A 26,921-nucleotide genomic window follows, 5' to 3' on the forward strand; every position below is an offset into this window, starting at 1 on the left:
ACCTACTTGCGGGGTCTCATACTCTCAGCCTCTTTCACCCCTATTAAGATGTGTATGTCTGGACCATTCTTAACGAAAGGTTAAGTGTTTGATTCTTCGCTTTGGGATGTAACAACTTTAAATCTTCAGGTCACCGTCCCACAGAAAAAATGTACTTACAATTTAACAAAGAATTAGTTATTGTGTCCGATGAATATCTAAGTATACCAAAAAAAACAAAAGAAAACAAGATGTGAATGTCTAGTTTGTACACTGGATGCTTGAAGCAACCTCAACAATAAATTTTTTTATTTTTTTTTTGTAATTTTTGCAATGACAACTGACAAGTAAGAAAGAGGGGAAGAGAAAAGAAAAAAAAAATCGACAAAAGAAAATAAAGAAATATTTACGCGCCTAGCTAATGTGTGCACACTAATTGGGCGCGACACGTGCACAGCTACACAACCTTTTATAAAAATACACAACCTTTTATATTTTTATTATCATTGAATGAGTCCCCAAAAAAATTAATTTACAAGATAAACAATCAACAAAAAAACTTCATCTCCCAACTCACTCCCATCAGTCCAAAAAAATCACCCTAATTTTTGTTTCTGAAAAAACCATCAGCCCTTTAATCCATTTTGAAATCCTTGGAATGGTTTCAAGGGCTGTGAAACAAAAACCGTATAATACACAAATTAACAAACTGTAGTAACAAATTCTTTATAAACAATTAAACTATAATACTTCTACTTCACACAAACTCAGTTTTATCCAACCCAATTTCTTCTTCTTCTTCTTCTTCTTCAAGTAGTTCTATTTAGGCGATTGTTGCTTTGTTGGAGAAGACTTACCAGTGATGACTTTCTTCACTTTTGCAATTGAATGCTTCACTTTCGATCCAACTCCGGACAGAATGTTATGATGTTTCTTCTTACCGGCTTTTACGTCAGCATCTCCGGCGGCGGCGGCGTTCTCTACAATCACCGGAGCTTCAGGTCCCGAATCTTCTCCCTTGTGTTCTCCTCCTTCCTCTTCCTCTTCCTCATGTTCTTCTGTTTCCACTTTACTTGCCTCATCTTCCTCCTTGTACAAAATGACCTCCCTTTCATTCAAAGAAGCACCTGGAAGGCCCGCCATGGAAGAAGCTTCATCACCTGCCTCTGTGGCCGTGCGCCTTTCTTTTGTTTCTTCCTTAGGCAGCTGTGATGCATTTATGTTGTTATTTGTTTCTTTCTCTTGCATGCTTTGAACAATATCATTAGGATAAGCAGTTTCCATATTTTTAGTCTCATCTTCTTCTTGCATGCTTTTGATCTGCTCCTCATTTTCAGCTTCATTATCTTCAGATTGTTTTGGTTTCAGTATCTGTTCTATGGATTCCTGCAGGATGGTTGATTGTGTAAGAGAAGTATCACCCAATTTTTCTCTGGAATGGTCAACCGTTCTTTTCTCTTCTTGGAAAACTAGCCCTTCAAAATTGTCCTTTGTCTCTCCAGCATTCTCAGGCTTCATCTCCTCTAAATCATTATGGGTAGTTGCTGCTTTTGAGTTCTGTTGCATTTCTTGTGAATCATTGCCCTCACTTGAAGTCCTGACCTCTGTGTTTTCATGTGGATATGCTTCTGCTGGAAACTCTGTATCCAATACAGCAACCTTACTTTCATGTTGTGCTAGTTTGTCATCAATGTAATTTTTTATCTCTGTAAAATCAGAAGGAAAATCCCTTGGTTGTGTCATTTCTGAATCCTTGTGGGTAAAATCACAAAGCTTCTCAGTTTGGCTTTTAGTATCTTCATGTTCTGTCACTTGTGAGGACTCATCTATTGATCCTAGCACGAGATTGGAATCTGAAAGGGTTGATGATTCCATTGTCTGGGATCTGTCTGTTTCTTTATTGACTTCCACTTCTGTTTTCGCATCTACTCCACATTCTAAACCTGCTGCTTCATTGGAAGCAGCTTCCGTTGCTTCATTCTTGGATCCTTTCTCTTCAGAGTCAGTACTGTTGTCATTCTGGATCTTTGCTGGATCTGCTTCATCATTTTGTAGTTCATATGGATGACCTGGCACATGCTCTTGTGCACTCTCAATGATGTCAATGTTATCTTTGACATCTTTTTGTTCTGTCTCTGTTGATGAGTTCTCCACTGCTGAATCTTTGATGTTGAATGAGAAATCAAGGTTCTTTTGTTGAACTTCGGTTTCTCCATCTTTACCCATTTCCATGGCCGTTTCTCCATGCTCCTGTGTAAGGCTCTTGATAGCATTTTCTTCAGCTTCTGCTTTGTTGTCACTGCTGGCTTCCTCCTGTTCAGGAAACATATATCAGAAGGTTTCAGATTGTAGTGACTATATAGAAAAGGTAAAAAAAAATCACTTCTGTCCCCTAACCTTTATGCTTTCATTTTCCCCTAATCTCTCCAACTCATTTTCTTCTGGCTTCAGTTCAACTTCTCGGTAGGCATCTAGGCTTAGGACTTCTTCAGGGTAATCCAGAGAAGACTTTACAATCACTGATTGATCAGCAATCTGGGTCTGAACAGTCATAGTAAACAAATTTTAACATGCTGTAGAAGAAAAGGAACAAATGAATTATATTGGTTATACTAGAAAATTTTATTCGTGGTGTACACTCACCTGCTCACTTGAAATATCTGCTTTTATGATATCATTTTCTTCATTTGTTTCCTTGATCACGATTTCCCCAGTCTCTGTTTCTGCCAGGTTTTCTTCCACAAAGCCAATCTTTTCTGCTTCTAGTGGCATTTCCAGCTTGTGAACTTCTGATGCAGATTCAATAATATGGTCAGACTTCTCTGACCATCCTTCAGAATTTATCACAGAATGCTGTTCTTCTTCAAGTAAAATGTCCTTGGTCACCATACCTTCCCTTGTCCCAAGTGGTGAAGAAGTTTCAGCAATGGTAGTCTCATTAACTATTTTTGTTATGGGGTTTTCTTCCTCCAGTGAGCTTGCAACTTTATCATCAGTTATAGACAAACATGCTTCAATCTGCTCTTCATGCAAGCTCATTTCTCTGGTATCCGTATCTTCCCCTGCAGCCACAGTTTCTATATTCACTTTCCTATTCAAGCTGGAGTCATTTTCCTGATTAGGTACTGTATCTGTTTCATCTGTGTCCACCTCAATTTCATTTCCAGTAACTACATCTTTCTCAGAAGTCAGACCACTACTGACTGGAGCTATTTTTCCTTGCACTTCAACAAGTTCTGTTTCCATTTCCCGAGTTGCTGCCATAAGTGGTTCTGCTGTTTCTGAGATTTGATCTTCATTTTCCTCAGATGTCTTGAGCAATGAGAAGTTTTGAACATGACAATCCTTTTCTTTTGGAAGCATTTTCTCTTCTGACTGCATAGTATTTTGAGCATTGGTCAAAACACATATTACTTGCTCTTCTGTGTCAGCATGTGTAGTCTGAAAGTTGTGGTAGTTGGCCTCTTTGACTGGTTCCTTAATCTGTCAAATCAATGTGTGTTACCGTACAAAGTAGGTGATGGAACCTGAGAGGTATCTAAATAATAAACATTTGTATAGATGCTTACCTCTTCTTTTGATTCCTTAGCTTCTTCTTCATTGCCTCTTGGGATTCTGCTGTTTAAACTTTCCTCTTTGTCTATTATGGTGTTAGAGCAAACACAGTCTTTGCTAATCTGCATTACATACCAGCCCTTGTTAGTGAATATGCACATATGACAAATCATAATATGGAGCTTTGTGTTATTATATTTTTCCTAAAGAAACTATAGAAATTTTTTACAGTAAATTAGAGCATGTTGCCTATCAAATATCTTGGCATGTATTTTAATCTAGAGTATGACTTGCCTCATTTTCTATTCCTTTGCTCAAGTTTCCTCTTACTTCAGATGCTGCTCTCTGAGAACCATCCTGTTTGATCTGATCCTCTTGATTTTTCATGTCAGCTACTTCTTCAAGGCACATCTCATTACTGTTCTCACCTGTGTCTTCAGCTACATGAATATCAGCTGGACATGCTGATATCAGGTCCAAGTCTGACTGCCCTTGCGCAGATGTATCACCTAAAACTTCGATTTCAGGAATTTTGTTTGTCTCATATGCATACTTTAGCTCTTGTGTAGGCATATCAGTTGCTGTATAGATTTGTTGCTCGGGTTTTTCATCAACCGTTGAATCGTTGGCCCATTCACTGTTTTCATTGCCCTGAATACTCTTTGCTTCATCCAAATCAACGGTTAACATATTCTGCCAAAAATAATTTGAAGGCTTTATTGGACTTTTGATTTAGTGAATTAGAAACAAATGTATATTATCTATGTAAGTAATTGAAAGTTGGGGAAAAAAAGATGAAATTCACAATGTTAATACAATTCTCACCGTTTCCTGTGGGTTTGTCTCTCCGTTATTATCTGAATGGGCTGCTTTATCCTCACTTTCTCCTCTGAGTACTTCATCATCTTTTACTGAAATAAGTTCCTCATTTGAAGCTGTTTGATCAGCATTTTGAGGTAAAGCTGCCTTTTCAGTCTCCTCACAAGGTGCATGCAAGTTCTCTTTTTCTGATTCATATTTGAACAAGGAATCTTCTGAATCCACATCATCTTTTGACAGTTCAATTGTGTCTTGCTGTTCCACTTCACTGATGACATCATGCACAACAACAGTTTCATTTTCATCTCTATGTAACCCTCTCAATTCTTCTTCAGAAGCCTGCTCCTCACCTGCTCTTGTTATATTTTCCTCTTGCACTGTAACAGAGTCATCAACTATGTTATCCTTTTCTATAATCTTGCATTGGTGATCTTCTTTATTTTCATCCATGTGTACACCATCCTTTAAAACTGTTCCATGGACTTCTATTAATGGTGCAGGGTCAGCAATCGTTTCACTTACTGATGTACCCTCACCGGAGCCAGTCTCTTCGATTTCAGGAGAAACCAATTGGCTTCCAAGCAAATCATTAACTCCCTGAATGGTTTCTGTTTCCACCTCATCATGTTTAACAAATTCATCTTCCATTGTATCAGAACTCGCTTTGGTTGATTCAGGCTCCACCTCACTGGATCCAACTTTTTCTGAGCTAGTCTCTTCTATTGGTGAAGTGCTTAAGGGGCTGCCTATCACATTGTGAGCATCCTGGCTATCACTACTTTGACTCTGTATTTCCATAAGAGGAATTTTGCAAGTTTCAGCCAAGCTTTCTTCCTTTTTCACCTTACCATCTTCCTTGTCATCATGTGACTCCACTACCAAAGAATCCATATTCTCACCCTCTGGAATGAAATCCTTGTCTTGTTCTTTATCTGCTATTCCCTGGGCGTTTGTTTCGTTGGAATCATCATTGGGAAAACTTGTCTTAGTAGCCAGGATACACTGTGTGTTGTCATTTTCATTACAAACTTCTCCTGATTTCTCACTATCTTCTTTCAAATACTCTGTAAAATCAGCTGGACAATTTATTACTGCATCAGCCTGAACAAAGGTTTTTTCTGGTGGCATGCCTTCATCATCATCTGTTTCTAATGCTTTTGATGGTTCTTCAGCTTCTGGTTGAGATTCTCTGTTCTCTCCTTCTGAGAATAATTTTCCCGACAGTTCATCTTCTGTATTGCTTGGGTTGTCAGTGGGTTCTGTAGACCTGTTATTTTCTTCAATAGTATCCTTGGCAACTGAGGGTAATTCAATCATCTTTTCACACTCAACTGTTCCATCACTACCTTCCTCACTGCTTTTCGAGATTTCAGGAGGATTGCCAATCTCAACCTTTTTGCTTTCATCTGGGGCAAGCTTATCCAACATAACCTCATGTTCATCTGGCAATGTTTTTTCATCATTCTCTTTTTTCTGCATAGAAGAAAGAGGCATTTTATGTTAAATGTAATATAAAAACTAAAGGTCCCTAGCTCATGCTTGAAAATGTTAGAAACGCATTCAAGTGTGAAGTATTACAATAATTTCTATTTTTATCACCTTTCCAATGGCAGTTAGCACATTTTAGTTCATACTCAAATCTGATAATAGATATTCAGTTTTTCGTTTCCCCAGAGAGAGAGAGAGTGAACATAATGATTCTCAAGAGGTTGTCAGGCCCTGTAAGTGCATATGAAATGCAACATTTTTCCCCTTATCAGTTTCAATAGTTTTGCACCTGGCTATAGCCAAGTACACTGTTTTTGACTTTTTTTCCCCACCATGTATCCTCATATAAACTTATTGCATTTAACTCCTTTTTGTGATCATGTGGGTTGTTTCTTTGTGTGCATGCACTATGAACTATAGGTAATATACTTATTCAATTAATCAATATGCTTATATACAATACAGTGAGCATCAAGAAGAATTGAACTTAATTGAAAATTAGTTTAGAGGAGAAGTTGCTTACAGTTTCACTTGTGCCTTCTGCTATATCTGCTATGGTTGCCACTTCTTCATGCAGCTGCTGAAAGAGAGAAAGTTGACAATGTATAATGATAATCTAGCGAACATCTTTTACTCTAATTTACATAGAGTATTGCACATAAAGTTTTCATAGTTATAATTAAGGACTTATTTGCTTTGTGAATGTGAAAGATTAGGTATCTATAATGGCAAAAGATGGCTATGTTGCTAAAGAGCATTTATGGTTGTTATTTACATTAATAAATTTAAAATGGGTAGAAAAGAAGATATTCTCACCTTTTCCTGTAGAGTTATCCCTTCATCTGTGATTTGTGAATGAGATGCTTTATCCTCACCTTCTCCTTCGAGTATGCCTTCATTGTTTTGTTCTGAAATAAGCTCCTTGCTGAAGGTTGTTGGTTCAGTATTTTGTTGTAGACATGACCCTTCAATCTCCTCTTGTGCTGCATTAAGATTCTTTTCTGCTCCATTTTGACAAATGGAATTTTTTGAGTCTGCATCATCTTTGACCGTTTCAGCTGTGCCATGCTGTTTCATTTGACTTGTGACTTCACATACTGCAGTGGTTTCATTCTCATCTGTATGTAGCCCTCTTGATGCTTCTGTAGAAACAGGCCCCTCACTTTCTTTTGGCAAATTTCCCTCATGTTTTGTGATCAAGTCACTGAGTGTTTTCTCAGGGTTTTCTTGAGCTTTACAAGCTGTACTCAGGTTACCATCAACTGTAGTATCCTGTTCTAAAATTTTAGACTGGTTACTATAATCATTGTCACTCGTGTTTATCTCCCCTTGTAGATCTGCTGTAAAGACTTCGCTTGGTGGTGAAGCTTCATCTAAGGTGGTCTTTTTGATTTCAGAAGCAACCAATTGGCTGCTTAACAAATCATCAACCCCATGAGCACTTTCTGTTTCCATGTCACTGCATGTTATTTGAGGGAAACATTCCTCTTTCTCTACCCTCTCATCCTCCTTATCGTCACTTGATTCCACTACCATAGAATCCATGTTCTTACCCTCTGGAATGAAAGGCTTGCCTTGCTCTTTACAGGCTTCTCCTGATTCCTCACTATCTTTCAAATTTTCTGTCAAATCAGCCTGAACTGAAATTTCCTCTGGTGCCTTGCCTTTGTCATCATCTTTATCTAACTCATTTGACACTTCTTCGGCTTCTTGTTGGGTTTCATTTAGTGGAATCCCCCTATTCAATATAATTCCCATGTCTTGACCATCACTGTTCTCTCCTTTGGAGAGCAACTTTTCAGGCATTTCATCTCCTGTCTTGCTTGGTTTTCCAATGGGTTCTTGAGACCCGTTATGTTCTTCAACAATAGCCTTGGAAATCGAGGGTAATTCAATCACATTTTCACACCCAACTGTTTCATTACTGCCTTCATCGCGTTTCAAGAATTCATGAGGGTTGTCAAACTCAACTGTCTTTTCTTCTGGGACAAGTTTATTAAACACCACCTCGGCTTCAACTGGCAAAGTTTTATCATCACTCTCTCTTTTCTGCACAAAAGAAAGAGGCATTTGCAGTTAAACACTTATATGTAATGTAAAAACTGAAGTAAGCTTCAAAGAGCATGCTTAATGGTAAGAAAGAGCATTGAAGTGTAAAATGTTACTTTCATACTGATTTCTATTACTTTTCCCTTGCTAGAGAGCATTTATGTTTGCACAGGAATCTGGCATAGAGTAACACACACACACACACACATATATATATATATATATATATATATATATATATATATATATATATATATATATATATATATATATATATAACTATTTAGTAGTTTTTTAATATCTAACAAATAAGATTTCCTTGATTATAATAACCATGTCCCTAGCATTTATTAGTATCCTCATATAAACTTCAAGCACTAACCCCCTTTCGGTGATCATGCAGGCTCTGTTTGTGTGGATGCACATGAACTATGAGGTATTACTCAAATAATCTATATGCTTATATGCAAGATGGCTTTGCACCAAGAAGAACTAACTTACAATGAAAATAAGTTTAGAGGAGAAGTTGCTTACAGTTTCACTTGTGCCTTCTGCTATATTTGCTATGGTAGCCATTTCTTCATGCAGCTGCTGAAACAGAAAAAAAAAAATGGCATGTATTGTGATGATCTTGTAAGCGCCTTTTACTCTAATTCATAGCACACTTAAATTTCATATAGCTATAATAGGGAGGAATTAATTACTTTTTGAATATGAAAATTAGGTATATGCAAATATTAGTAATGAGCGTAGATGGCTACGTAGCTAAAGTTGGTCGAAAACGACAAAAAGCTACTTGATAAAGAACAAAAGTGGTTGGTATCTATGTTAACAAATAAATAGGTAGAAAAGATGAAATTCTCACATTTTCATGTAGAGCTATCCCATCATTGATGTTTTCTGAATGAGAGAATTTATCTTCACTTTCTCCTGGTGAATTGTTAGGTTCTTCAATAGCCTTTGCAGCTGAGGGTGAATCAACGTCCTTTTCAACCTTAACTGTTCCATCATTATTGTCCTCATTTTTTTCCAAGAATTCACGAGGATTGTCTATCTCAACCGTGTTCTTTTCCTCTAGGGCTTGTTTATCCAACACTACCTTTGGTTCAATTGGCAGCATTTCATCTTCTGTGTTGATTGGTTTTTCAATGGGTTCTACTGAACTGTTGGGTTCTTCAATAGCCTTTTCAACCTCAACTGTTCCATCGTTAACATTGTCATTGTTTTTCAAAGATTCACAAGGATTATCAATCTCAACCATGTTGGTTTCCTCTGGGGCTTGTTTATCTAATCCTACCTCAGGTTGAACTGGCAGTATTTCATCATCTGTGTTGATTGTATTTTCAATGGGTTCCGCTGAACTGTTAGGTTCTTCAATAGCTTTTGCAGCTGAGGGTAATTCAACCGCCTTTTCAACCTCAACAGTTCCATCATTACCATCCTCATTGTTTTTCAAGGATTCACAAGGATTGTCAATCTCAACGGTATTTGTTTCTTCTGGGGTTTGTTGATCCAACACTACCTCAGGTCCAACCGGCAGCATTTCATCTTCTGTGATGATTGGATTTTCAATGGGTTCTGGTGAACTTTTAGGTTCTTCAATAGCCTTTGTAGCTGAGGGTAATTCAACTGCCTCTTCAACCTCAACTGTTCCATTGTTACCATCCTCATTGTTTTTCAAGTATTCACAAGGAATGTCAATCTCAACCGTGTTGGTTTCCTCTGAGGCTTGTTTATCCAACACTACCTCAGGTTCAACTGGCTGCATTTCATCTTTTGTGTTGATTGGTTTTTCAATAGGTTCTACTGAACTATTATGTTCTTCAATAGCCTTTGCAACTGAGGGTAATTCAACTGCCTTTTCAACCTCAACTGCTCCATCATTACAATCCTCATTGTGTTTCAAGGATTCACGAGGATTGTCAATCTCAACGGTGTTTGTTTCTTCTTGGGCTTGTTTATCCAACATTATCTCAGTTTCTACTGGTTGCTTTTCATCTTCTGTGTTGATTGCTTTTTCAATGGGTTCTTCTGAACTGTTAGGTTCTTCAATTGCCTTTGCAACTGAGTCAACAACCTTTTCAACCTCAACTGTTCCATCATTACCATCCTCATTGTTTTTCAAGGATTCACAAGGATTGTCAATCTCAACCTTGTTGGTTTCCTCTGGGGCTTGTTTATCCAATACTACCCCTGGTTGAACTGGCAGTATTTCATCTTCTGTGTTGGTTGGATTTTCAATGGGTTTTGGTGAACTGTTAATTTCTTCAATAGCCTTTGCAATTGAGGGTAATTCAACTGCCATTTCAACCTCAGCTGTTCCGTCATTACCATCCTCATTGTTTTTCAATGATTCACAAGGATTGTCAATCTCAACAATGTTGGTTTCCTCTTGGGCTTGTTTATCCAACAATACCTCAGGTTCAACTGGCTGCATTTCATCATTCTCTCTTTTCTGCAAAAAGAAAGGAATATCTTATTAATTATAATGTCAAAATTAAGGTCCAAGAGCTTGCCTGATAATGTTAACAGCATTCAAGTGCTAAATATTATTTTAATACTAATATCTGTTTATATTACTTTTCCTATGCTAAAAAGCATTTTTTTTTTTATGTTTAAATTTGATAAAAAGATTTTCAATCTTTTCTTTTTCTAGAGGGAGAGAGAGATAGTGAACATAATGCTTCCCACAAAGATAATGAATAAAAAAATCATTTATGTTTTATCAATTTATTCTTTAATCCTCATCATGCATCCTCATACAAACTTCATACAATCATCCTTTTAGTTATCATGCAGGTTGTTCCTTGTGTGAATGCACTATGAACTATTAGGTATTACTAGCTGGAATGATCAATCAATATGCTTATATGCATCAGAAGAATTGAACTTACAATGAAAATTAGTTTATATTATAGAAGTTGCTTACATTTTCACTTATACCTCCTACTATGTCTGTTAAGGTTCCCATTTTTTCATGCAGCTGCTGAAATGGAAAAAATTAGCTACGTATTGCGATAATCTTGTGAACATCTTTTACTCTAAGTTATGGTACACTTGAAGTTCACATAGCTATAACTAGGTAGGAATTATTTACTTTGTTAATGTGAAAGATTAGGTATATATAAGTTTTTGTAATGGCAGATGACTATGTGTCTAAAGCTGGTAGAAAAGAACAAAATGCATTCCTTTTTACCAGAATGCCTTTTTCTGTTCGTAATGGTTAGGTTCCTTATTCGGTTGTATATCTGTCAAAATCTTTGTTTTCCCTTCCTCCGAAGGTCTCTGGGTGTACTTGTTTCATATAGGATATCCATAACCAATGGGGAAAACTTTATCCTAATTCCTAAATCTCTTAAATGTGAATTCTTAGGGTATTCTCACACTTAAAAAGACTATAGGTGTTATTCTCCGGATTTAGGTCGGTAATTGGTATATGGTGTTACTTTCTTATGCCTTGTTCTCAATAAATTCTTCTGACTATGTCTCTACTCCAGTGTTAGAAGATGATTTCCTAACGTACAACATTACTGTTCCTACGTTTACTATTGGGTCTATTCTTAGAGTTACACCTCCAGTTAGACAAGTCTATTCTAGGCATCCAAGGGAAACGGTTGCACCGTTAGTTACATATGTGGGTACTCATCCCTTACCAGAATCTTCGTCAAATGATCTGGATTTTTTGATTGCCCTAAGGAAAGGTAAACTTAGTTGTTTTCATCCTATTTCTTTGTTCGTTTCCTATAAACATTTGCTGGTGTCTTCTCGTGCTTTTATGACCCAGTTAGATTCTATTTCTGTTCCTGAGACTTTGCACTTGGCTTTATCTCATGATGGAAGGAGGACTGCTATGGAAGAGGAAATGGCTGCTCTCTAGAACAATCAGACTTGGGATTTGGTTTATTTCCCAGCTCGTAAGTATGCTATTGGGTGCAAATGGGTTTTATGTTGTGAAAACAAACCCTGATGGTTTAGTGGCTAGATTGAAGGCGGTATTGGTAGCCAAGGGATATGCTTAAACATATGTGGAGTAGACTACATGCAGACCTTTTTTCTTGTAGCTAAGTTAATTTCTGTCCCTATGTTTATTTCTTTAGCTACGGTTAACCAACAAACATGGTATCAGTTAGATGTTAATAATGCCTTTTTGCATGGTGAATTGTCTGTGGAAGCTTATATGGAGCAACCACCTGGGTTTGTTACTCGGAGGGGAGGGGGGGGGGGGGGGGGGGTGTGGGAGGGTATGTAAACTGAAAAAGTCTTTATATGGTTTGAAACAATCTCCGAGAGTGTGGTTTTGGAGGTTTAGTAGTGTCATTATTGAATTTGGTCATACCGTGTTTTTCAAATGTACGAATCTTTGGTTTGTTTTGTTAATAGTATATGTTGATGACATATTGATCACATGAAGTGATGCAGGAGAAAAATTGAGGATACTAGGCCCCTTCATACTAAATATTCGTAAGTTTAGTATCCTCAAGGACCATTCATGAAATTAACTAAGTAATAAGCTATCATGTCCCTAGCATTTATTAGTATCCTCATATAAACTTCAAGCACGAAGCACTAACCCCCTTTTGGTGATCATGCAGGCTCTGTTTGTGTGGATGCACATGAACTATGAGGTATTACTCAAATAATCTATATGCTTATATGCAAGATGGCTTTGCACCAAGAAGAACTAACTTACAATGAAAATAAGTTTAGAGGAGAAGTTGCTTACAGTTTCACTTGTGCCTTCTGCTATATTTGCTATGGTAGCCATTTCTTCATGCAGCTGCTGAAACAGAAAAAAAAAATGGCATGTATTGTGATGATCTTGTAAGCGCCTTTTACTCTAATTCATAGCACACTTAAATTTCATATAGCTATAATAGGGAGGAATTAATTACTTTTTGAATATGAAAATTAGGTATATGCAAATATTAGTAATGAGCGTAGATGGCTACGTAGCTAAAGTTGGTCGAAAACGACAAAAAGCTACTTGATAAAGAACAAAAGTGGTTGGTATCTATGTTAACAAATAAATAGGTAGAAAAGATGAAATTCTCACATTTTCATGTAGAGCTATCCCATCATTGATGTTTTCTGAATGAGAGAATTTATCTTCACTTTCTCCTGGTGAATTGTTAGGTTCTTCAATAGCCTTTGCAGCTGAGGGTGAATCAACGTCCTTTTCAACCTTAACTGTTCCATCATTATTGTCCTCATTTTTTTCCAAGAATTCACGAGGATTGTCTATCTCAACCGTGTTCTTTTCCTCTAGGGCTTGTTTATCCAACACTACCTTTGGTTCAATTGGCAGCATTTCATCTTCTGTGTTGATTGGTTTTTCAATGGGTTCTACTGAACTGTTGGGTTCTTCAATAGCCTTTTCAACCTCAACTGTTCCATCGTTAACATTGTCATTGTTTTTCAAAGATTCACAAGGATTATCAATCTCAACCATGTTGGTTTCCTCTGGGGCTTGTTTATCTAATCCTACCTCAGGTTGAACTGGCAGTATTTCATCATCTGTGTTGATTGTATTTTCAATGGGTTCCGCTGAACTGTTAGGTTCTTCAATAGCTTTTGCAGCTGAGGGTAATTCAACCGCCTTTTCAACCTCAACAGTTCCATCATTACCATCCTCATTGTTTTTCAAGGATTCACAAGGATTGTCAATCTCAACGGTATTTGTTTCTTCTGGGGTTTGTTGATCCAACACTACCTCAGGTCCAACCGGCAGCATTTCATCTTCTGTGATGATTGGATTTTCAATGGGTTCTGGTGAACTTTTAGGTTCTTCAATAGCCTTTGTAGCTGAGGGTAATTCAACTGCCTCTTCAACCTCAACTGTTCCATTGTTACCATCCTCATTGTTTTTCAAGTATTCACAAGGAATGTCAATCTCAACCGTGTTGGTTTCCTCTGAGGCTTGTTTATCCAACACTACCTCAGGTTCAACTGGCTGCATTTCATCTTTTGTGTTGATTGGTTTTTCAATAGGTTCTACTGAACTATTATGTTCTTCAATAGCCTTTGCAACTGAGGGTAATTCAACTGCCTTTTCAACCTCAACTGCTCCATCATTACAATCCTCATTGTGTTTCAAGGATTCACGAGGATTGTCAATCTCAACGGTGTTTGTTTCTTCTTGGGCTTGTTTATCCAACATTATCTCAGTTTCTACTGGTTGCTTTTCATCTTCTGTGTTGATTGCTTTTTCAATGGGTTCTTCTGAACTGTTAGGTTCTTCAATTGCCTTTGCAACTGAGTCAACAACCTTTTCAACCTCAACTGTTCCATCATTACCATCCTCATTGTTTTTCAAGGATTCACAAGGATTGTCAATCTCAACCTTGTTGGTTTCCTCTGGGGCTTGTTTATCCAATACTACCCCTGGTTGAACTGGCAGTATTTCATCTTCTGTGTTGGTTGGATTTTCAATGGGTTTTGGTGAACTGTTAATTTCTTCAATAGCCTTTGCAACTGAGGGTAATTCAACTGCCATTTCAACCTCAGCTGTTCCGTCATTACCATCCTCATTGTTTTTCAATGATTCACAAGGATTGTCAATCTCAACAATGTTGGTTTCCTCTTGGGCTTGTTTATCCAACAATACCTCAGGTTCAACTGGCTGCATTTCATCATTCTCTCTTTTCTGCAAAAAGAAAGGAATATCTTATTAATTATAATGTCAAAATTAAGGTCCAAGAGCTTGCCTGATAATGTTAACAGCATTCAAGTGCTAAATATTATTTTAATACTAATATCTGTTTATATTACTTTTCCTATGCTAAAAAGCATTTTTTTTTTTTTATGTTTAAATTTGATAAAAAGATTTTCAATCTTTTCTTTTTTTTGAGGGAGAGAGATAGATAGTGAACATAATGCTTCCCACAAAAATAATGAATAAAAAAATCATTTTATGCTGTTTTATCAGTTTATTCTTTATTCCTCATCATGCATCCTCATACAAACTTCATATAATCATCCTTTTAGATATCATGCAAGTTGTTCCTTGTGTGAATGTACTATGAACTATTAGGTATTACTAGCTGGAATGATCAATCAATATGCTTGTATGCATCAGAAGAATTGAACTTACAATGAAAATTAGTTTATATTAGAGAATTTGCTTGCATTTTCACTTATGCGTTATGCCTCCTACTATGTCTGTTAAGGTTCTCATTTTTTCATGCAGTTGCTGAAATAGAAAAAATTAGCTACGTATTGTGATAATCTTGTGAACGTCTTTTACTATAAATTATGGTACACTTGAAGTTCACATAGCTATAACTAGGTAGGAATTATTTACTTTGTTAATGTGAAAGATTAGGTATATATAAGTTTTTGTAATGGCAGTAGATGGCTATGTATCTAAAGCTGGTAGAAAAGAACAAAATGCATTCCTTTTTACCAGAATGCCTTTTTCTGTTCGTAATGGTTAGGTTCCTTATTCGGTTGTATATCTGTCAAAATCTTTGTTTTCCCTTCCTCCGAAGGTCTCTGGGTGTACTTGTTTCATATAGGATATCCATAACCAATGGGGAAAACTTTATCCTAATTCCTAAATCTCTTAAATGTGAATTCTTAGGGTATTCTCACACTTAAAAAGACTATAGGTGTTATTCTCCGGATTTAGGTCGGTAATTGGTATATGGTGTTACTTTCTTATGCCTTGTTCTCAATAAATTCTTCTGACTATGTCTCTACTCCAGTGTTAGAAGATGATTTCCTAACATACGACATTATTCGGTCTATTCTTAGAGTTACACCTCCAGTTAGACAAGTCTATTCTAGGCATCCAAGGGAAACGGTTGCACTGTTAGTTACATACTTACATAGGTGGATATACCTCCCTTACCAGAATCTTCGTCAAATTATCTAGATTTTTTGATTGCCCTAAGGAAAGGTAAACATAGTTGTTGTCATCCTATTTCTTTGTTTGTTTCCTATAAACATTTGTTGGTGTCTTCTCGTGCTTTTATGACCCAGTTAGATTAGATTCTATTTCTGTTCCTGAGACTTTGCATTAGGCTTTATCTCATGATGGAAGGAGGACTGTTATGGAAGAGGAAATGGCTGCTCTTGAGAACAATCAGACTTGGGATTTGGTTTATTTCCCAGCTGGTAATTATGCTATTGGGTGCAATTGAGTTTTATGTTGTGAAAACAAACCCCGATGGTTTAGTGGCTAGATTGAAGGCAGGATTGGTGGCCAAGGGATATGCTCAAACACATGGAGTAGACTACACGGAGACCTTTTTTCTTGTAGCTAAGTTAATTTCTGTCCCCGTTGTTTATTTCTTTAGCTACAGTTAACCAACGAACATGGTATCAGTTAGATGTTAAGAATGCCTTTTTGCATGGTGAATTGTCTGATGAAGCTTATATGGAGCAACCTCCTGGGTTTGTTACTTAGAAGGAAAGGGGGGGGGGGGGGGGGGGAGGGGGGGGGGGTACGGGAGGGTGTGTAAATTGAAAAAGTCTTTATATGGTTTGAAACAATCTCCGAGAGTGTGGTTTTGGATGTTTAGTAGTGTCGTTATTGAATTTGGTCATACCGTGTTTTTCAAATGTACGAATCTTGGGTTTGTTTTGTTAATAGTATATGTTGATGACATATTGATCAAATGTAGTGATGCAAGAGAAATTGAAAATACTAAGCCCCTTCATACTAAAGATTCGTAGGTTTTGTATCCTCAAGGACCATACATTAAAATAAGCTATCATGTCCCTAGCATTTATTAGTATCCCATATAAACTTCAAGCACTCGCCCCCTATCTGTGATCATGCAAGCTCTGTGTGTGTGGATGAACAACTATGAGGTATTACTCAAATAATCTATATTCTTATATGCAAGATGGCTTTGCACCAAGAAGAACTAACTTACAATGAAAATAAGTTTAGAGGAGAAGTTGCTTACAGTTTCACTTGTGCCTTCTTCTAGATCCGTTATTGTAGCCATTTCTTCATGCAGCTGTTGAAACAGAGAAAAGATTGGCATGTATTGTGATGATCTTGGAAGTGCCTTTTACTCAAAATCATAGAACACTTAAATTTCATATAGCTATAATAGGGAGGAATTAATTACTTTCTGAATATGAAAATTAGGTATATGCAAATATTAGTAATGAGAGTAGATGAATATGTAGCTAAGGTTGGTCGAAAATGACAAAAAGCTACTTGATAAAGAACAAAAGTGGTTGGTATCTATGTTAATAAATTTAAATTGGTAGAAAAGATGAAATTCTCACCTTTTCATGTAGAGCTATCCCATCATTGATGTTTTCTGAATGACAGAATTTATCCTCACTTTCTCCTGGTGAACTGTTAGGTTCTTCAATAACCTTTTTAACTAAGTGTGATTCAACTGCCTTTTCAACCTCAACTATTCCATCATTACCATCCTCGTTGTTTTTCAAGGACTCATGAAGATTGTCAATCTCAACGGTGTTTGTTTCTTCTGGGGCTTGTTTATCCAATACTAGCTCAGGTTCAACCGGCAGCATTTCATCTTCTGTGTTGATTGGTTTTTCAATGGGTTCTAGTGAACTGTTAGGTTCTTCAATAGCCTTTGCAGCTGACGGTAATTCAACTGCCTTTTCAACCTCAACTGTTCCATCATTACCATCATTGTTTTTCAAGGATTCACGAGGATTGTCAATCTCAACCATGTTGGTTTCCTCTGGGGCTGGTTTATCCAACACTACCTCAGGTTCAACTGGCTGCATTTCATCTTCTGTGTTGATTGATTTTTCAATGGTTTCTACTGAACTGTTAGGTTCTTCAATAGCCTTTGCAGCTGACGGTAATTCAACTGCCATTTCAACCCCAACTGTTCCATCATTACCATCATTGTTTTTCAAGGATTCATGAGGATTGACAATCTCAACCGTGTCGGTTTCCTCTGAGGCTTGTTTATCCAACACTACCTCAGGTTCAACTGGCAGCATTTCATCTTCTGCGTTGATTGGTTTTTCAATGGGTTCTACTGAACTGTTAGGTTCTTCAATTGCCTTTGCAACTGAGTCAACTACCGTTTCAACCTCAACTGTTCCATCATTACCATCCTCATTGTTTTTCAAGGATTCAAAAGAATTGTCAATCTCAACCATGTTGGTTTCCTCTGGTGCTTGTTTATCCAACACTACCTCAGGTTGAATTGACAATATTTCATCTTCTGTGTTGAATGGGTTTTCAATGGGTTCTGCTGTATTGTTTGGGTCTTCAATAGCATTTGCAACTGAGGGTAATTCAACCGCCTTTTCAACCTCAACTGTTCCATCATTTCCATCCTCATTGTTTTTCAAGGATTCACGAGGATTGTCAATCTCAACCTTGTTGGTTTCCTTTGGGGCTTGTTTATCCAATACTACCTCGGGTTGACCTGGCAGTATTTCATCTTCTGTGTTGATTGGTTTTTCAATGGGTTCTGCTGAACTGTTTGGTTTTTCAATAGCCTTTGCAACTGAGGGTAATTCAACCGCCTTTTCAACCTCAGCTGTTCCATCATTACCATCCTCGTTTTTCAAGGATTCACGAGGATTGTCAATCTCAACCCTGTCATTTTCCTTTGGGTCTTGTATATCCAACACTACCTTATGTTCAACTGGTAATACTTCATCTTCTGTGTTGATTGGATTTTCAATTGGTTCTGCTGAACTGTTAGGTTCTTCAATAACCTTTGCAACTGAGGGTAATTCAACCGCCTTTTCAACCTCAACTGTTCCACCGTTACCATCCTCATTGGTTTTCAATGATTCACAAGGATTGTCAATCTCAACAATGTTGGTTTCCTCTTGGGCTTGTTTATCCAACACTACCTCAGGTTCAAGTGGTTGCATTTCATCATTCTCTCTTTGCTGCAAAAAGAAAGGAATATCTTGTTAACTGTAATCTCAAAATTAAGGTCCAAGAGCATGCCTAATAGTGTTAACAACATTCAAGTGCTAAATATTATTTTAATATTAATATCTGTTTGCATTACTTTTCCTATGCTAAAAAGCATTTGTTTATGTTTAAATTTGATAAAACGATTTTCAAGCTTTTCTCTTTCTTGAGGGTGCAGAGAGAGATAGTGAACATAATGCTTCCCACAAAGATAATGAATAAAAAACCATTTATGCTGTTTTATCAGTTTATTCTTTAATCCTCATCATGCATCCTCATACAAACTTCATACAATCATCCTTTTTGTTATATGCAGGTTGTTTCTTGTGTGAATGCACTATGAACTATGAGATATTACTAGCTAGAATTATCAATCAATATGCTTATACGCACCAAAAGAATTGAACGTACAATGAAATTTAGTTTAGATTAGAGAAGTTTCTTACATTTTCACTTATGCCTCCTACTATGTCTGTCAAGGTTCCCATTTCTTCATGCAGGTGCTGAAAGAGAGAAAAAATTAGCAATGTATTGTTATAATCTTGTGAACGTACGTCTTTTACTCTAAATTATGGCACTTGAAGTTCACATGGTTATAACTAGGTAGGAATTATTTACTTTCTTAATGTGAAAGTGTTAGGAATATATGTACTTAGATTTTGATGAGCCAAATTGTATTTTGGACTAAAAATTAAACCCCTTATTTCTTCGTACATTAGTCTCGTTCTTTTTTTATCCAAAAAAAATCTATACAATCGAGAAGCCAAGAACAAATTTTGGAGAAGAAAATTTGAAGAAAATATCATGAAAAATAAATTGGAGTATGGTTTGTGTACATGAGTTGAAGTTGTGAGTAGATAAGGTTGTGAAATTAATTGGAGCAGCTAAGGTTGCAAAGAGATTTAATTACAAGCAGGCAAGATTGATGTAGCTAAGGATGGAGATAATATTGTAGAAGCAGCTAAGATTAAATTGCAAACATCCAAGGTTGAATGTTTAATTGAAGCAGCCGAGGATGCAATTGAACAACAGAAGCAGCTCGCAGCTAAGGTAGTAACAAATTAAATAAGGAAGCAGTAGAAGTTGTAGCACCCGAGGTTGATGCAACCAAGGAATAAATTAAAAGGAAAAAGAGGTGAGATTGGAACAGCCAGGATTAAGAGCAGCTGAGGTTGCACAAATTAATTAAGGCAGGAGAGATTGCTAAATTAATTATGCAGCTAAGGTTGCACAGAAAATCAAAGAAGCAGAAGAAGTTGTAGCCGTGTTCCCAACAGCTCAAAAAAGCAGCTAAAGTTGTCAAGGAGCTAAGCTTAATTTAAAGAAGGAGCTAAGGTTGTCAACAACTCAATTTCAGGAAGGAGCCAAGGTTGTCAAAGATCTAAGGTTTGAGAACAGAAGTAATTAAGGAATGAGATGAGGTATGAGAACAGAAGGCAAACGATTCATGGAATTAACTAAAGATCTGTACATTTAGTATCCTCAAGGGACCATTCATGGAATTAACTAAGTAATAAGCTAACATGTCGCTATCATTTATTAGTATCCTCATATAAACTTCAAGCACTCGCCCCCTTTCTATGATCATGCAGGCTCTGTTTGTGTGGATGCACATGAACTATGAGGTATTACTCAAATAATCTATATGCTTATATGCAAGATGGCTTTGCACCAAGAAGAACTAACTTACAATGAAAATAAGTTTAGAGGAGAAATTGCTTACAGTTTCACTCGTGCCTTCTTCTATATCAGCTATGTTATCCATTTCTTCATGCAGCTGCTGAAACAGAGAAAAAATTGGCATGTATTGTGATGATCTTCTAAGTGTCTTTTGCTCTAGATCATAGCACACTTAAATTTCATATCGCTATAATAGGGAGGAATTAATTACTTTCTGAATATGAAAATTAGGTATATGCAAATATTAGTAATGAGAGTAGATGGCTATGTAGGGGGTTGTCGAAAATGACAAAAAGCTACTTGATAAAGAACAAAAGTGGTTGGTGTCTATGTTAATAAATTTAAATTGGTAGAAAAGATGAAATTCTCACCTTCTCATATAGAGCTATTCCATCATTGATGTTTTCTGAATGAGAGAATTCATCGCCACTTTCTCCTTTGAGTATCACATCATCAATTTTGTCTAAAATAAGCTCTTTCCTGAAGGTTAGTTCAGTATTTTGTTGTAAACCTGACCTTTCAATCTCCTCATGAACAACATACAGACTAATTTCTGCATTATTTTCACAAGTGGTATTTTTTGAGTCTGCATCGTCTTTGGACATTTCAGCTGTACACTGCTGTTTCACTTCACTGGTGCCTTCACATACTGTGGCAGTTACATTGTCATCTGTAGGTAGCCCTCTTGGTGCTTCCATAGAAGCCGGCTTCTCATGTTCTGTGATCATGTCACTGAGTTTCTCCTTGGGGTTTTCTTGAGGAAGACTACCATCAACCATATCCTTTTCTAAAATTTTGGACGGGTGGTTGTCATCATTGTCATTTGTGTTTATGTCCACCTTTAAAACTGTTTCAGAGACTTGAGCAGAATCTGCAAGCGGCTTTGGAATTACTAGTACTGCCTCATCTAAGTTGGTTTCCTCTAAGTCAACCACCTTTTCAACCTCAACTGCTCCATCTTTACCATCTTCATTGTTTTTCAAGGATTCTCGAGGATTGTCAATCTCAACCGTGTTGGTTTCCTCTGGGGCTTGTTTATCCAACACTACCTCAGGTTCCACTGGCAGCATTTCATCTTCTGTGTTGATTGCTTTTTCAATGGGTTCTACTGAACTGTTAGGTTCTTCAATAGCCTTTGCAACTGAGTCAACCACCTTTTCAACCTCAACTGTTCCACCATTACCATCCTCATTGTTTTTCAAGGATTCACAAGGATTGTCAATCTCAACCTTGTTGGTTTCCTCTAGGGCTTGTTTATCCAATACTACCTCAGGTTGAACCGACAGTATTTCATCTTCTGTGTTGATTGGTTTTTCAATGGGTTCTGCTGAACTGTTAGGTTCTTCAATAGCCTTTGCAACTGAGGGTAATTCAACCGCCTTTTCAACCTCAATTGTTCTATCATTACCATCCTCATTGTTTTTCAATGATTCATGAGGATTGTCAATCTCAACGGTGTTTGTTTCTTCTGGGGCTTGTTTATCCAACACTACCCCAGGTTCAATCGGCAGCATTTCATCTTCTGTGTTGATTGGATTTTCAATGGGTTCTGGTGAACTGTTAGGTTCTTCAATAGCCTTTGCAACTGAGAGTAATTCAACTGCCTTTTCAACCTCAACTGTTCCATCATTACCATCCTCATTGTTTTTCAAGAATTCACGAGGATTGTCAGTATCATCCGTGTTGGTTTCTTGTGGGGCTTGTTTATCCAACACTGCCTCAGGTTCAACTGGCTGCATTTCATCATTCTCTCTTCTCTGCAAAAAGAAAGGAATATCTTGTTAACTGTAATGTCAACATTAAGGTCCAAGAGCATGCCTGATAGTGTTAACAACATTCAAGTGCTAAATATTATTTTAATACTAATATATGTTTACATTACTTTTCCTATGCTAAAAAAGCATTTGTTTATGTTTAAATTTGATAAAAAGATTTTCAAGTTTTTTTTTTTTTTTTCTTGAGGGAGAGAGAGAGAGAGTGAATATAATGCTTCCCCACATAGATAATGAATAAAAAATCATTTATGCTGATTTATCAGTTTATTCTTTAATCCTCATCATGCATCCTCATACGAACTTCAAACAATCATCCTTTTTGTTATTATGCAGGTTGTTTCTTGTTTGAATGCACTATGAACTATGAGGTATTACTAGCTAGAATGATCAATCAATATGCTTATACGGATCAAAAGAATTGAACTTACAATTAAAATTAGTTTAGATTAGAGAAGTTGCTTACATTTTCACTTGTGCCTCCTACTATGTCTGTCAAGGTTCCCGTTTCTTCATGCACCTGCTGAATGAGAGAAATAATTAGCAATGTATTGTGAGTGCATGAAGAGAGAAATAATTAGCAATGTATTGTGATAATCTAAGATTGGGTCAAGGTCACTCAATTGGATTATAATAATGCACATGGGCCAAACCACACTACAAGACTGAATCCAATCAATTAGCTAGTCTAACGAATGACCTTATAAACCCATATGTTCTTTAATCTTGTGTACGTCTTTTACTATAAATTATGGTACACTTGAAGTTCACATAGCTATAACTAGGTGGGACTTACTTACTTTCTTAATGTGAAAGATTAGGTATATGTAAGTATTTGTAATGGCAGTGGATGGCTATGCATCTAAAGCTGGTAGAAAACAACAAAATTCCACTTGATGAAAAATATGAATAGTTTCATTCTGCTTTAAATAGATTTAAATGTGTAGAAAATATGAAATTCTCACCCTTTCTTTTAGAGTTGTCCCCTCATTGGTGTCTTCTGAATGAGATGTTTTCTCCTCACTTTCTCCTTGTGACACATATGGTGGAATGCCCTTATTATTCAATACAATCCCAAAGTCTTTACCGTCGCTGTCCTTTCCTTCTGAGAACAAATTTTCTTGAATTTCTTTTTCCGTTTTGCTGCATGGTTTCCCAATGTATTCTGCTGAACTGTAATTCTCTTCAGTAATAGCCTTGTGAGTTGACGATAATTCAGCCATCTTTTCACCCTCAACTGTTCCATCACAACCTTCCTGAGGATTGTTTTCCTCTGTGGCCAGTAGTTTGTCCAACCCTCTCTCAACTTCTTCTGACAAAGTCTTTTCATTAGTATCGCTTTTCTGCATACAAGTCAAAGGTATTTGCACTTAAATATAATCCACCATTCAAGTGTTAAATATACTTTCTGTTTATATTATAACTTTTTTGTGTCAGGTAGCGTCTTAGTTTTATGCTTCAAAACTGAGAAGGATGTTTTGATACATATACACTGTCATTATCATCTGGAGATAATATTTATTTTCTTCTACTTTCCATCTAAATCATCAAGAGCTTTCTTGGATTATGATTTAAGAATTAAGACTATTTCATTGAGTTTTTAAGATCTTTCCATCTAATTCTCTGCTTTAAATGGCTAGAAATGATGGAAATTCTAACCTTATCTTGTAGAGTTGTCCCATCATTGGTGTCTTCTGAATGAGTGGATGTTTTCCCCTCACTTTCTCCTTTGAGTATGCCTCCATCATCATCATCTTTGTCCAACACTTTTGATGGTTCCTCATCAGCTTCTTCATGAGGATTGTTTATTATTTCAACTTTCTTGTTTTCCTCTGTGAGTAGTTTTTCCAACACTATCTCAACTTCTTCTGGAATGCTCTTTTCATCATTATTCTCTCTTTTCTGCATACAAGTCATAGGTATTATTTGCATTTAAATCCATGCCTTGTATCAATAGAACAGCATTCATGTGTTAAATATACTATACTGTATTGTTCAAACTATTTTCTGCGTGTATAACTTTTGTAGGTTAGACAGATAGCATATTAGCTTTATGCTTCAAAAATCAAAACTCAACATGTAAGATGTTTGGTTCCTTCTTTTACCCTGAGAAAATATATAATGTGATAATCATTTATACGGAGTATATCATTATTGTCTGGAGACAATATTTATTTTCTTTCACAAATTAAACTTGCTGATGGACCATCTAAATTGTCAAGAGGTTTCATGCTGTATGGTATGATATACAATTATACATATATACTATACGATTATTTCATTTGAGTTTCTAAAATTATTTGAAGTCTAGCTTCCTGAGCATATAACCATTAATGTGCAATCCCACATGCTTTAATTTGGTATCAGAACCAGACCAAAGGTTATGGTTTTGAATCTCTCGGCCAACTATCAGTTTAACCTTTTAGTTGATATGGAGCACATGCTTCAATTGCCCTCGCCGCAAGTATCATATTTTAGTATGTAGAAGCACAATATAATGGCTTCCCAGGAAATCGTTAGTCAGTTTTTGACTTTAGTACACTCAAGTAACAATATAATTAATTGTAATGAATGTAAAAGTTAATTACTTGTACCCAAAAAAAAAAAATTGTACTTTATACTAATGTTGCTTACACTCGTTACTTGCACACTTGCACATATTACTTGCATTTTAAAGTTTAAATGATTTACAAAAATGTCAATGCAATTCTTTTAAAATTATTTATGATCCATTAGATCTTTTCATATAGACGACTCATATTAGTTTCTAGTAGTTTCTAGTTCTCTCATAGATGGCAATTCTTACCTCCAAATATGACAAACCAAGTTTTTCAACAATTTGTGATTCTTAAATTCATAAAGGGGTGTTTGGCAAATAGCTGATAACAGATTGACTTAGCTAATAACTGTTAGCGAATTGGGTTAGTGAGTTTGACTAGCCGATAGCATTAAGTAGTTGTAAAAAGATGTTTGATAAATTAGTTGTTAGTTACATGTAAAATGACATTTGGGTAATAATAATAATAATAATAATAATAATAATAACAATAATAATAATAATAATAATAATAATAATAATAATAATAAATAATAATTATTATTATTATAGAATTTATATTAAAAAAAATTAACATATGTGGAAGTCCGTGAACACTAATCAGTAATCACTTGTCCTGTTGTTAATTATCTTCATGGTACTAGGTAATGGGCTTATGAGTCTCGTCAATGGGCTCAAGCACCCCATTGCCAATCATTATTGTGTGGACCATGGTCCACACAAGTTGTATGGACCATATTTTGTATACAGTAAAATAATGTACATTCAGTATAAAAATAATGTACATTTAGTATATTAAAAATATATTTTTTGTTATGGTTTACATAACATTGTGTGGATCATGGTCCACACTATAATTTCCCCCCCCCCCCCCCCCCCCCCCCCCCCCCCCCCACTTGCCTAGTATCGACAATGAGAGTAACGGGATTGCTGAGTCCGTCTACATAGTCGCATTTATTTTTTTTAAATTATTATTGAGGGTGTTTTCGAGAAAATAATATATTTTTTAAAAAAGCTGGTCGAAAAAATTACTTTAAGTAGTTTTAAAATTTTAATGTTTTGAAGCAATAAATTGTTATAAAAAATTGATTGACCAATTATTCATTGATTGTTTGACCAAATAATCAAAATTAACTTCTTCTTTTTTTTTTTTTTTTGAGAAAAAAAAAAAAAAAAAGTACGTACTATGAAAACACCAACACTAAAAGTTAAACTTTTCGATATTGTCTCTTTTCCATCTGATTATTGATTTTTATATGTACTACTGTTACAATACTGTTAATTGTTTGATTGATTAAAGTCAACAACTTTCTACTACTAACTAACATATTTCACTAATCACTAATCAACTACCAATATCAAGTTGTCAGTGCATAATCATCATACTCATATCCTAGGTGGCTATCGGCAATTTCACTTATTATTTTTAATTACCATACTAACACATTTATATATAATATATGCTTAACTTATACTCCCATATGGAACTCATCAAGACTAAAGATTTGTCAGCATTTTTGTACTCCAATTCAACAATATAATTACGGAGTATAAACTAAATTAAATACAAAGTTTCAAGTTTAATCTTTATATATCATCAAAATTAAAAATAAAGATCAGAAGCTAGCTAGCTAGGATATGATGGCATGTACTACTGGAATTGAAACGAAAAAACTATTTATATTTAAGAGGAAAATTGAAGTGACTTACAGTCTGAGCTGCTGTTTCTGCAAAAGTGTCAGCAGCCACGGCGGTTGCCATTTCTCATGCAAAAAAGTTGAGAATTTTCTCGATCCGATCCGATCAGATCCCTTAACTTTATATTCTACATAAAGCTTGGGATTCATGGAACTGAGTTTATATATAAGTAGGGCTGGGAGATGTGAATTATTGAAATTTTAGGCATCATATCTGTAACTGATGATGCCTGGCCATGAAGTTAACGTTTGCAGAAGCTGACAAAATGCCACTTGTTTATGACATTACTTTTTGCTAATCTAATCTGCCAGATGTGTAATTCGTCATTGGTGGAAGATGATGATTCATATATTCACCTAATTATGTCTTTTTTCCCTTAAATATAATTAAATGAGTGATACCATTTTAATTACCATTCCATTCACTATTTCTTCTTTCAAAAGGT

General features: G+C 36.0%; 1 protein-coding gene across 3 annotated transcripts; it reads right to left on the minus strand.

Annotated features, from left to right (window-relative positions):
* Positions 1-459: 459 nt before the first annotated feature.
* LOC109158152 lies at positions 460-26,680 on the minus strand. 3 transcript variants are annotated; one of them, XM_019305991.1, is made up of 27 exons: positions 26,489-26,680; positions 23,881-24,123; positions 23,187-23,564; positions 22,688-22,744; positions 21,604-22,206; positions 20,821-21,384; positions 20,493-20,549; positions 19,216-19,272; positions 18,439-18,741; positions 18,115-18,216; positions 17,134-17,451; positions 16,803-16,856; positions 13,910-14,533; positions 12,944-13,261; positions 12,614-12,670; positions 10,820-10,876; positions 9,722-10,345; positions 8,756-9,073; positions 8,392-8,481; positions 6,658-7,890; positions 6,365-6,421; positions 4,360-5,826; positions 3,829-4,227; positions 3,549-3,656; positions 2,623-3,462; positions 2,377-2,520; positions 460-2,292 (listed from the first exon to the last, which is right to left on the minus strand). In XM_019305991.1, exons 1-27 carry the CDS (start codon positions 26,537-26,539, stop codon positions 799-801), a joined length of 10,617 nt encoding a protein of 3,538 aa, XP_019161536.1. In that variant the 5' UTR covers positions 26,540-26,680; the 3' UTR covers positions 460-798. The 3 variants fall into 3 exon arrangements, with proteins under 3 accessions (XP_019161536.1, XP_019161539.1, XP_019161538.1); XM_019305994.1 differs by lacking the exons at positions 16,803-16,856; positions 17,134-17,451; positions 18,115-18,216; ... (3 more) ...; positions 21,604-22,206; positions 22,688-22,744 and having other exon boundaries at positions 19,216-19,269; XM_019305993.1 differs by lacking the exons at positions 16,803-16,856; positions 17,134-17,451; positions 18,115-18,216; ... (3 more) ...; positions 21,604-22,206; positions 22,688-22,744.
* Positions 26,681-26,921: the final 241 nt, after the last annotated feature.

This window comes from Ipomoea nil, unplaced genomic scaffold (genome assembly GCF_001879475.1).
Source record: "Ipomoea nil cultivar Tokyo-kokei standard unplaced genomic scaffold, Asagao_1.1 scaffold2805, whole genome shotgun sequence".
Classification (NCBI taxonomy): Eukaryota; Viridiplantae; Streptophyta; class Magnoliopsida; order Solanales; family Convolvulaceae; genus Ipomoea; species Ipomoea nil.